Raw genomic sequence first — 12439 nt, 5'->3', positions numbered from 1 at the left:
TAAATTGGTCTTTGCCACAAGTGTCCACTTATTAGAGTTTTAGTCTTGTTTAAAATGTATTCATTTTTGTATTTTTAACTGTTTTTAATTATTTCATATTTAAATCTTATTGAGACGGTGGTTTAGAAGGCAATTAATAAATCAGTGTTAATAATATAATATTGAAACTTGTTTTTCACATTTTATTAAGAGAGAATCTCAAGCTAGGGGGATATAAAGGGGCAGGGAATGCACATCCAACAGCATGGGGACTTCAATTAATTAGGATTGCCGTAATTGTAGATGCATCTATCAAACTCAAGGGTGAATAAAATTACCTATCCACTTAGAATTAGCTCACCATGATATAGATGCTGGCTTGGACTATCAAGACACAATGCTGAATCTACAGTTAGAGAAGCAGCTAGGACAACAATAGAAGCTGTGGTACTATGAGATGTGCCTCAAGGGCAGATTTTGTCTTGTTATGTATTCTGCCTGCAACAGAGAATCCTAGCCTTTTATGTGTTCAGCTTGTAACTAGGACGCACCACAGCAATAAAATTTGAGAAGCCAATTGGGCATGGGAAGAAGGTGGCGTTGGGGAACAAGGCCGTACCATTTTGAAAACTGACAATACCTGTGATATAGGAACTTTGGCAGATCAAGAGTGCTTTGTTATTGTAATGGATGGTGTCATCAGAAGAATCTTCCAGTGTAAGATAGCTAACAGGAGTAATGACTGAGGAAGAGCATCTACCACTTTGGTGGCTTTGTGCAAGGCCATGATAGGTGAAGTTCCAGGTTATCTTCTGCATCTTGAAAAGAAAGCTAGGGTGCTTGATTGTTTCAAGTAGCTGGGGGACTTGGAATCCAGAAAAATACTGGTGTATACTCCAAGTGGGCTCAATGTAAAAACGAGGGGTGTGTGAATCACTTGTAAGGTCATGGAGCTTGTACTGCTCTAGGAATCTAAGTGGCACTGTGTGGAATTCAAGGGCCTCCATAATCTTCATCTGGAAGATATTCTTATAAGTCTCATAAAATGTCAGGTTGAACTGGAGCTCCAGCAGCTGCTCTGGCAAAAGCATAGGAAAGCGGATCTTTTCCACGTGGCCTTCCTTTATTTCATTGGTGTGAGCCCATTGGTCCAGAGCTTTTAGCAGGGACCATTCATTCTGAATCACAACATCTGTACGGGACAGCAGGGCCTCCATCATCTCTGGCGTCAGGGCCAACCAGGCCTCAGTGCGAGTCAAGACCTCACAGTTCCAGGCTAGGTACTGCATGATGAGATCCTGCAGCTGGGCATCTCCACTGGCCAGGCTGTAGTTGTACAGCTTCAGTTGAGCATGAAAAGTGGGGTCCAATGGAAAGAAGTTGGGGAAGACCTGGATGCAGTATGCTTGCAGGCTTGAAACTCCATAGGCCAAAGCCAGCTTGTGGAAGCACTTTACTGAATGCACTGTCACTCTGATCTGCCGCGAGTAGAAGTACCTGCGCGGACAGAAGGAAACTAAGAAGTGAGATAATGGCTATACAGCAGCTGCTTATTTTTATCATGATGGGTTTTGAAAGAGAAAGACTAAGATCTTTGAAAAGAATGTGTGGTGCCCCAAATCCAAGCAATAGAAAAAAATGATTTATCAACATGCACAGGTTTCCATTACTTTCTGACCATGAGGAGAAAGGGGAGGGTAACAAGCAAGGCCAGTGTGACCCACTAGATCATTTATTACAGTCAAGCCTATAACTTAGCTGAACTAGATTCAGTCTCGGGGTAAGCCCCACATTACCTGCAAATACCTGAAAACAATCCCCACCCTCACCTGACACACAAAGCAGAGAGGCTGGCCCTCACACAGATGTTTTTCTATGCCCTTCAGACGGAACACATTTTGCAGAAGGTGAAAGACTAGCCAGTTATCTGCTAAGCCTTTTGAGGTGCTTCTGTTGTCTGAGTGAGTGCTCTGTTTTAGATCAGCATAGTGAAGGAGCTAATAGAACAGTGTGCTCTCCTGTATGGCTCAAGTACTGCCCATTACAGCCTCATGTTGATGCACAGAATGCATGGAAAGTCAGGAGAATTGGACTTGCTATGTCAAACCCTCACTATTCTTACCTGAGAAAGCTGTTCACATTGGGCAGGCACGCTTCATCTACCTTCAGTGTGCTTCCCTGGAGAAGAAGGCTGGCCTCGCTGTTTGTACGAAGAATCAGTCTATGTGCACACAGGCTCAGGGCTTCGGTGTTGTTATCTGCTATCAGCACAGTGATGTTGAGGTCACAGTCCTGCTGGCTGTCATACAGTTTACCAAGGTCCTCAGGAAAACCTCCAGAATGATCCAGGAAAAACACTCCAGGATTAAACGCAATTTCTGGAATGATGGAAACAAAAATGAGTCATGGGGAAAACAGAAAACCTCGCTGACCATGAATTTGCAGTATAATATGCAATAAGCAATAGCCCCACTCCAAAATGAGAGAGAGGGTTATGGCAGTGTTTTTCAACCACTGTTCAGCGGCACACTAGTGTGCCGCGAGATGTTGCCTGGTGTGCCGTGGGAAAAATTTGTTTATTTGATTCCTATTTAAGAGAATTACTTTATATATAGTCAATATAGGCACAGAGTTAATTTTTTTAACATTTTCTAATGGTGGTGTGCCTCGTGATTTTTTTCATGAAACAAGTGTGCCTTTGCCCAAAAAAGGTTGAAAAACACTGGGTTATGGAACAATAGCAGTAGGGAAAATACTTTACTTGCATAAATAAAAATGTATGGAATTAGTTTAGGTGTATGGCCAAACAGTGATAGCCAACATTTGGCAAGCACAATGGATTTTCTCTTCCCCTTTCAGCACCTGCTCTGTTGGGTCCCCCAACCTTCTGGAGTGGATCTGAGGGTATGGGGGGCTGCAGGAGTGAGGAGAGGAAAGGGAATTCATGTTGCATGGAGGGAGGGATCTGTTCCATTGCCAAACGGGCACTTTTAGTTGTCACCCAAAAGCATCTGAAAACTGGAATTATGAACAACAGACTGACATAGCAAAACCAGCAGGGCTAGGTTTGAACTGGTACAGCAAGGTAGTACTGTAGTAGTTCTACCTGGGCACCCCCTATCTGAAATAGGGTAAATTTTATCCTCCCTGCTGCCACCATTGACACCTGTGACCCTAGGAGATTTTGATGACACAGCTAACCACATCACACTGAGGACTCACTGCTGTCACACACCACTCCTGCATCCTCCCCATGTCCGCAGTTGTTGGACAACCAGCCTTGAGATCTACATTCTACAAGAGACTTCTCTGTCCCATCACAAGCGACATCATCTAGAAGAATGGGACCCAGTCCTGTGAAGAAAACAAACATAGCAGTCTGTGACACCAGAGATAGGGAGTAGGGAAGAAGGTAGAACTTTTTGTTTTAACCTATAGCAATAAATAATAGCCCCGTGCTGTAGATCGCAGAGAAAGAGAAAGACAATTGACTTGATATAGGCCACTGCTAACATTGTAGGTCAAAAGTGGAGCTGAGGCTTGTATTAATTTCCAACATACAAAACTTGCCTCAGATTTACAGCGAAGATCAATTGTGCTCAGAGCCAGAGCTCAGTTACATGCTCAAATGTCATGCTGCATTGACTTGGATGCAGAAGCATTGCAATTTTAAATGTTTAAAAACTAAAAATAAAATAAAAAATTGTTCTCACACAATACGAGTTAGAGATTATCTATCTATCTATCTATCTATCTATCTATCTATCTATCTGGCTGGTGCATTTATATAACCTTTTTCAAGCAACATGCCTAACAAAGCACATTACAATGACAATTTAAACATTTCAAAAGCGGTTAAAATACTACACAATTAAAACCCACAACAAAACAGTCCAAGGATGTTTCCAGACTGCTGCTTTTTTTGTGAATGGGATTCAATTGCATATCGGCAAATTCAGGCTGCCCAAAAACAGTGAATTTGGCACTCTTGCACAATAAATCCCCCATGGACTTTTTGTGGTAAGGCAAGTGATTGGAAAATGCACTGGAAAGCATGAAATAACAATCACTTAGAGCACCATTGTATAACCTTCCCACAAAGAAATCATGAATACTTGATAAACTGCTGGCACTGTATAACCTCCCCATAAACTTTGTGCAAACAAATCATTATGAGTGCTCAGTAAACCTGCTGTCTGGAAGTGCTCTAAAACAAAGTACAGTAGTACCTTGGTTCTCAAACTTAATCTGTTCCAGGAGTCCATTCGACTCCTGAAACCGTTCAAAAACCAATGTGCGGCTTCTGATTGGCTGCAGGAGCTTTCTGCACTCAAGCAGAAGCCACAGAGGATGTTTGGCTTCCGAAAAATGTTCGCAAACCGGAATACTTCCTTCCGGGTTTGCGGTGTTCAGGAGCTGATTTGTTTGACAACTAAGCTGTTTGGGAACCAAGGTACCACTGTACAAAAATTCAAGATACAAACAGTAGCATTCAGCTAAAGAAAAAACAGCCTGGGTGAAAAAGTATATTTTAACTGGCAGCAAAAACTCAGAAGAGACCCCACAGATTGTATCTTGGAGGGAAGGGAGTTCCATAGGGAGGAAGAGGGGGGCTTAATTGAGGATGTGAAAAGAATGGGAAAGGTCCCATACAGACAGGGGCTCAGCCTGTTTCCATGTCTCCATTGAAGGACAGCCCATTGCCTCCTATGAGACAGCCTGTTCTACTGTCCAACGGCTCTTATGGTTAGGAGGTTTCTCCTAATGTTAGAGAATATTCACTTCTCTGCAATTTCCACCAACTGGTTCTAGTCCCAGCTTTTGAAGCCACAAGAACAAAAATATGTTCCGTCTTCTGTGTGACAGCCCCTCTGATTTTTTGAAGGCCACTACCATGTCTTTCTGTAGGGTGGTGTTTAATCAAAGCAGACTCATTGAAATGAATGGACCCTGCTTAGTCATGTTCATTAATTTCAATGGGTCAACTCTGAGTAAAACTTAGTTGAATACCATCCTTATTCTTCTCTTCTCCAGGCTAAACACACCCAGCTAAATTAGGATTTGGGTCTAGGAAGCAATGGGGCAGGACAGTGAGAGCTGTTCGGCAGTGGAATTTGCTACCAAGGAGTGTGGTAGAGTCTCCTTCTTTGGAGGTCTTTAAGCAGAGGCTTGACAGCCATCTGTCAGGAATGTTTTGATGGTGTTTCCTGCTTGGCAGGGGGTTGGACTGGATGGCCCTTGTGGTCTCTTCCAACTCTATGATTCTATGAAATAGTAGTGTACATACACTATTCTTCTGTATCATAAAGGATGAAAATCTGTATTGTACCTTCCCCATATGCAGCACCTTGCTTTGCTTCTATTGCATTCATGAAGCCCAGGGAACGGCAGACCACATGTGCATCCATAATATCCCAGTCATCGTCACATACTGTCCCCCACTGGCCATTATAGTAGATCTCCACACGGCCCTCATTGAGAGAGTTTCCCTGAGCCAGCCGCACTGCTCCATCACATAGATCTGTAGTAAATAGATGTCACAAAAGGGAAAGGATAACAGAAGCAGACTACAAGCTACAAGAAGAAGCTTGAGGTGCCAGAGAGCTATACGTAGCATCCTTGAATTGAACTGAACTGAACTGATACCTCTCTACCCTGCCCTCCTCTACCTATTCTGAAATTGTGGGACCTGGTTCTATTTATGAGTACGGATGGAATTCTAGAACTGCTACTGTGAATTACTGCAGTATTTTTTTTTTTAAGGAAACAAAATTCAGAATCTAATACATTTCTCTAATTTACCGAATGGTACTGCAAGTCAGCTGTTGAATACTGTCAAATGCTAGTTGCACCTGTATGTCAGGCATTGTCCTGGATATGCATGCAGATATTCATTATCTAAATTCACACAGAAAAACTGGAGGCTGGAATTAACATTCATTAGTTCTAACAACTCGTGACTATCTCAACATAAGTATAGGTAAAATTGTGTGAGCAGGAGGGATAGGTTAGCTTTGTCAGTTATTCTGAGAATAATCCAGGCCCATCAGATGTATGGAAATAATCTGGTAGATAAAAACTATTTCCAGGTGTGGATCTGCTTGGTAGGCCCAGGCTCAAGTCACATATGGCCTCCTGAATATTTTAATCTACACACACACCTTTTAAGTATAGAGAGAAATAGTACAATATTTGTGCAGTTACAGGTGGGTAGCCGTGTTGGTCTGCCATAGTCGAAACATTACCCTTCTGAGTAATACCCCTCCCCACTCCCTCACTATATTTAAGGATCTGGTGACTTCTGTTTCAGTGTATCTGAAGAAGTGTGCATGCACACGAAAGCTCATACCAAGAACAAACTCAGTTGGTCTCTAAGGTGCTACTGTAAAGAATATTTGTGCAATTCAAGGTAACTCTGTTTTGGCTTTCCTTGCCTTCCCTCTCTCTATATATAAAACTAGCTAACCCGGCCATGCTGCTGGCATGTAGCTGCCGCCTCCCACAAAAGGCAAACGCGGTGTTTGCGGGAGGCTTGGCTTTCCAGCTGTACTGGCCGCCCTGGCAAATGGCGGACAGGACGTTTCTGGCCGGTATGGCTATGGCGCGGATTCGCTCTGCAGCTGCTGGAGGCGGCGTCTGAAACCCACCAAGGGCAAACCCGGTCTTTGCTGCTGGCCTGGCTTTCCAGCCGGTCTGGACAGTCCTGCAAACATCGGATGCGGCCTGGCTCTGCAGCCGTTGGAGGCGGCTTCAGAAACTCGGAAGCAGAGCAATTAGCGCTTTCAGGCGGCCTCGCTCTGGAGCCGGGCGAGGCGAGGCCCCAAATGTGAGTAGTGGCGTTGTCGTCCGGCTTCTCTCTACACCCGGTCGAGGCAGCGCCGCAAACCGTTAAATGGCAATTCTGTCCATCGTGGCTCTATACCCGCCAGCGGAGGCAGCAGCAGCGTTTGTGGCCGGTCTGCATGTCGATTGGATGGTGGCAGTGACGTTGGGAGAGGAGGAGGAGGGGTCGGAAACGGGTGTGGTGTGGTGTGCTGTTTAACGTCCACTAGAGGGCGCTTTTTGCACAAAATCAAATTTTTACCTGGGAAAGGTGTGGTATTTGTACAATGTAAGTACCATATTTTTCGCTCCATAAGACACACTTTTTTCCTCCTAAAAAGTAAGGGGAAATACCTGTGCGTCTTATGGAGCGAATGGTGGTCCCTGGAACTGAATTGCCCAGGGGCCAAAAGCAGATTGTGCAAGCAATAGAAAAAGTGAAGGGGAATGGATAACTTGTGGCCCGAAAGATATTTGTTGAACTATAACTCCCATCAGCCCCAGCCAGCATGGCCAAAAGCCAATCATGATCAAAGTTGTGGTCCAGCAACTTCAGGAGGACCACAGGCTCCACATCTCTGAAACAGATTCCTACCCAAGTATGATCTATAGTTAATAGAGTCCTGCCACTGTGAGAAAGTCTGAATGAAATAGAACTGCCTGGCTTTTTCTTTGAAAGCAACACAAGGCAAGACATGCAGTCATATGTACAGCCAAGAGTCAGGAACCTGTCTGTAGCTTTGTCCCATTCCCAACAGCCATAAAAGCTGCTGTTGCTTGAACAGAGAAGGATCAGAGAGCCTGAGGACACAGAGACACTTACTGAGTGAGTCAGCTAAGCCAGAGCATAGCAGACAGAGAATTAGCAGTCCAGATGTAGTCCTGTGCAGCCAACCTGAAGGAGAGAGATACAACATTACCTACTTTGTAGGATCATAGTGTTTGACCAGAATATAAAGTACATGGGAAGGTCCAGCTCAGCCCAAGGGGAGAACCCCAGACTGGAAGCCAGGCACAGCAAGGAAAGTGTGTGTAGATGCCAAGAATGCCCATTGTTACCAAGGAAGATTTTATTCCACAGCTTAATACATTTTCAAAGACACGCTTTACAATTTGGGCAAAAACCTCAGGTTTCTAACAAATTAATGCAGGCACATCCACACATACAGATGCACTCTCAGGACTTGCATTTGCAGCAAACAGCATGTACAACCCTAGCAATGCACCCTCTTTCATTTACCCTACTCATTCATAGTACTGCTGCATCAGAGTGCAGAAGGAGTAGGTTTTCATTTGAAGAGCTTACCACATAGAAGGTGTGTAATAAGGAACTGCAGAGAGCCACACCGACAAGAGGACCAGAATAGTGGATGGCAACACAACACAGCTTAAGAATAACTGTGCTTCATTTCTATTTACCCAGATAGTTCAGCCCTGTTCAGGATAAAGATTTCACTTCGGACAAATATGTTGAGTCCACCCCTGAAATATGGTAGTGAATGGAAGAAGAAGAGAGAAGTATTTTCCCCGTCCATAGACACAACACATCCCTCTCATGCTGTTCCCTTAGGCTCTCTACGCCAGCAACCACAAAACATACAGGAGTTGCAGCTCCTTTTCCAGTACACTGAAAGTTTAAAAAATTGGAGGTTTCAGTGAAAAGATTTAAGTAAAATAATTCCAGCAGAGGTTGCAAATCTAAAACAGTGCACTCTTCTGCTCCATCAAGCAGGGCAGTTATGATTTTAGTAACATGAATGGCTTATGCAGTGTTTTCACGTGTCTCTGCAATAGAAAGCTCAGGCATAAAGGGGAAACTGGTCCCCATTTGCCAGTTTGCAATTTCAAGTTCCCTATTTGATTCAAAGGCACAGATGCTGTCTGAATAAGTAAACAGCATGTCAACACCACTGCACTACAGAATAAGCTTTTGGTCGCCCTAAATCATAAACCAAACTGACTGACAGACTGTGCCCAAACAAGATGCCACCATACTTCATAAAACTAAAAATTCATGCTGAGTTTATTCGGACTGCACCATGCATTTAAAGCACATTTAATGCACATGGATTTTCCCCAAAGACCCCTAGGAACTGCAGTGTTAAGGGTTGCGAGAACTGTAGCTCCTTGAGGGGAAATTGCAGGAATCTTGGGGGGGGGTGTCATGTGCACTCTCTGTGAATCTGTCCTGTATCTTTTCATCACACACATAACTTGGATCTGCAAAAAAGCAACTAGGAAACAACATTATCCTTAAAGCACATACCTTTGTTTTTTTTCCTGGGGAGCACCCTTGCAGGGAGCAAGCAATGCAGATTGCAGGAAGCACATAAGTTAGCACATCACACAGGGAGATTAGGGGTTCTCAAATTTAGCCACCTGAACTGTTCCTAGAAACTTACCTCTGGAAGCACAGGCCCCAGAGTTAGCTGCTACTTGTTGGTCTGTTCTTAGCTAGGGAAGATCCAGGGATACTGAAAACAAGACCTGCAGAGCTATGGATGGGAATAAATCTTTGGCTTCAGATTGGCTCATAAACAACATTACTGTCTGCTTTCCATTGCAAGGGAAGGCAGAGATTTTTCTCAGCCCAGACCTCTGAATTTTGAAATGAAGGGAAAGACATGTGGTTGCTATGGTGACTAGGCATTGGCCAAGCTGTGCCACAATGGACCATAGTGCGAAGAAGGTACTAAGTTGGTTTTTTTTTAATTGTGTCTGAGCCCAGTGTAGCCTGACAAAACCTCAGGAGCACATCACTTGGCAAGTTTCTGCACATTAAAGGAAAGTGGCATGATTTCTGGCCCATCATGGCATTTATCAGTATAGAACCAATTTTTAGTTGTGAGTAAAGGACAAAGTAAAGGAACCAATCAACAAACAGGGAAGGATTTTTGAGGTTTGGAGATGAGAGAAACATCACATTATTATTCTTCACTAAACTCCGTCTTGGCTCCATCTCTATTTCACACAAGCAGGTTTCGTCCCCCAATTCTGCTCTGGCTTAGGTTTTCTGTGCTGAATTTTCCACTTACCCAGTGTTGACTGCTCTGTTTAATATTTGGGAAGATTGCTACTTCTCTACATGGAGCTACAATTTTCCTGAGCTACAGCCTATGGACAACTTTGCCTAGATTTTATTTTTATGGGTTACTTCTATAGGTTACTTATTTTTTCCTGGGTGAGGTTTAGACTTCATTATTTTATTTGTGAACCTTTTCCTCCTCCTCCTTCTTTTTACTTTAACTAATTTTCTATTTGCATGTTTCTGGATCCTATACCCTGACACCAGATTGAGCTCACATTCAACTAGGACCACAGGAGCCTGTTTCCTGGATTTGCACTCTGGAATCCCTAAAACTAAAAGACCATGTAGTTAGGAGGTGGGAAATATAGGAAGCTTTAACTAGAGGGCTGGTGGAGTTTAGGTGGCTCAGTGTGTGCTTTAGCAATGGTTAATTGGAGTTCATTTTAGTCTTGCACACTGTAATCTTTGCATGTAATAGCTATTTTATCTGATATTTTAATACAGTTTATTTCACACTTTATTATCCCATGTAACCATTGTACTTTATATTACCTGTATACACTTATTTACCCTCCCCCAAGATTAATTTATGTATATGGTTCTCCTGATTATCCTTTTATATTATTTGTGGATTGTGTTCACATAATTATGCATTCATAAACTGAAATGCATTTGCTGGTCTTTTGCTGATGCATTTTAAATGGATTTTCCAAACTGATTTCATCTTCAGTTCACACCCCTTGCCCATCTGGGTCAAATTCAGGGCCCTTGCTATCTATGACACCTAGCCTTCCTTACCAAAATCCTTCTTGTACTTACCCTGGAAGATGCTGGCAATTTGGAAATGCATTGTTGACCTTGAAGATCTTCTGAGAAAGAGGAGTAGGGCAAGGATGAGAAAGAGTTCTGAAGCTGCCCTTTAAGAAGTAGTAGAAGAGGAACAGAAAGTTTCTGTTTCCTATCCTTCAACTAAGTTTCTATTCTGCATTGCTCACAAATACATACAGTAAACTGTTCCTGGAAAAGTCCCTCTTTTGCATTCTGCAAAGGTTTACAAAAAATACAAACATATTAGAGGCTTTGCTGAACCAGACTGTTGGACCAGCTAACCTGAGATCAGCTGTCAGTCAGAGGTCTTTGAGACCCAAAATACCAGATTCGTTTCCATTGGTTTTACTGGAGTTCAAATCATAACACAGAAGCAGATTATTTAAACATGCTGCACCAGGAGGACACCGCAAATAAAGATTATTTTTCTTAGGGACAGCTTCTTTTGCAGGTGTGGGCATACACCCATGATTCAAGTATTAAGGGGTTAGATGGTAAAGTTGTGATAAGAGAGGTCATTCTGCAGCTATTAGTTTTGCAGATAGTTTCAGGTCTGCAGCCTTTCTAATATGGCAGCCACATAAATATGTAGCCCTTTGGTTGCTTGCTTTGCAGTTAAAAACCTTTCTGTATCATATAGGAGAACATAGGAGAATTGCAAGGGTGGGGTATTCCTCTGTGAGGAACACAGGTCACACAACTACAAGGGAAGTACAGTGAAGACCTTAGATGGTACATCTCTTAATGCTCCATGAAAGGATTCTTCCACAATTTTCACAGATGATGGAAAATTTCTGATGAAGATAAGGCTATTGATAAGACAAATTTATGGAAGGCTATTGATGACCACTAGCCATGGTAGCTATATACTTCCTCCAGTGTCAAAGGCAGCATGCTTCTGAATGTCCATTGCTGGGAATCCCAAGTAGGGCGAGGGCTGTTGAACTCATGTCCTGCTTGTGAGCTTCCCATAGGCATCTGGTTGACCACTGTGAAAACAGGATGCTGGACTCAATGGTCCTAGGGCATAATGCAGCAGGACATAATAAATGTTCTTATCTATTCTTCTTCTTCTTCTTCTTCAAAATTGCAAGTCAGCTTGAAAGACAGGAGCACCAGGCTGACAAAGAGCTTCCTTTGCCAGTCTACTTCAAACTTCCAATTCATGTGAAAATCTGAAGGGGGCAAAAAAGGAAACCGTGGAGACATTACATCATTTTGGCTTGTGAATCTTACGGAAATGTTGTATTCAGTTTGAGGAATAAAAACTTGTTTGCCCAACAAAGTTGTTTATCTTAACAGTGCAGTTAACAGGGCCTTCTGGCGGTTCCCTCACTGCAAGAAGCAAAGCTACAGGGAACCAGGCAGAAGGCCCTCTCAGTAGTGGCGCCCGCCCTGTGGAACGCCCTCCCATCAGAGGTCAAAGAGATAAACAACTACCTGACATTTAGAAAATACCTGAAGGCAGCCCTGTTTAGGGAGGTTTTTAATCTGACATTTTAATGTATTTTATTATTTGTTGGAAGCCGCCCAGAGTGGCTGGGGAAACCCAGTCAGATGGGCGGGAGGGGTACAAATAAATTATTATGATTATGATTATGATTAACATCGACCACAACCCAAACAACACAACACCCTAAGGGTCTTTCAACAGGGTTAACCTAGTTGTATTCCAGAAAAATAGTGCATTTTTCTAGAATCAAGTTATTGTTAATTATGTCATTTGACAGAATTGCACACCAGCGACAAAGCCAATTACCCCATGAGCTTCCTGACATACTT

General features: G+C 43.1%; 1 protein-coding gene across 1 annotated transcript; it reads right to left on the bottom strand.

Annotated features, from left to right (window-relative positions):
* Window positions 1–168: 168 nt before the first annotated feature.
* Window positions 169–6943, bottom strand: LGALS3BP (galectin 3 binding protein). Its single transcript, XM_033135995.1, has 6 exons — window positions 6902–6943; window positions 6446–6708; window positions 5309–5505; window positions 3202–3333; window positions 2102–2357; window positions 169–1476 (listed from the first exon to the last, which is right to left on the bottom strand). The coding sequence occupies exons 1-6, from the start codon at window positions 6941–6943 to the stop codon at window positions 501–503; spliced, it is 1866 nt and encodes a 621-aa protein (XP_032991886.1). The 3' UTR covers window positions 169–500.
* Between the last annotated feature and the right edge of the window lie 5496 nt (window positions 6944–12439).

The sequence above is a fragment of the Lacerta agilis genome, chromosome 2 (assembly GCF_009819535.1).
Source record: "Lacerta agilis isolate rLacAgi1 chromosome 2, rLacAgi1.pri, whole genome shotgun sequence".
Lineage (NCBI taxonomy): Eukaryota > Metazoa > Chordata > Lepidosauria > Squamata > Lacertidae > Lacerta > Lacerta agilis.
Note: the sequence above shows the minus strand (reverse complement) of the source record. Positions and strands in the feature narration are given on the sequence as shown.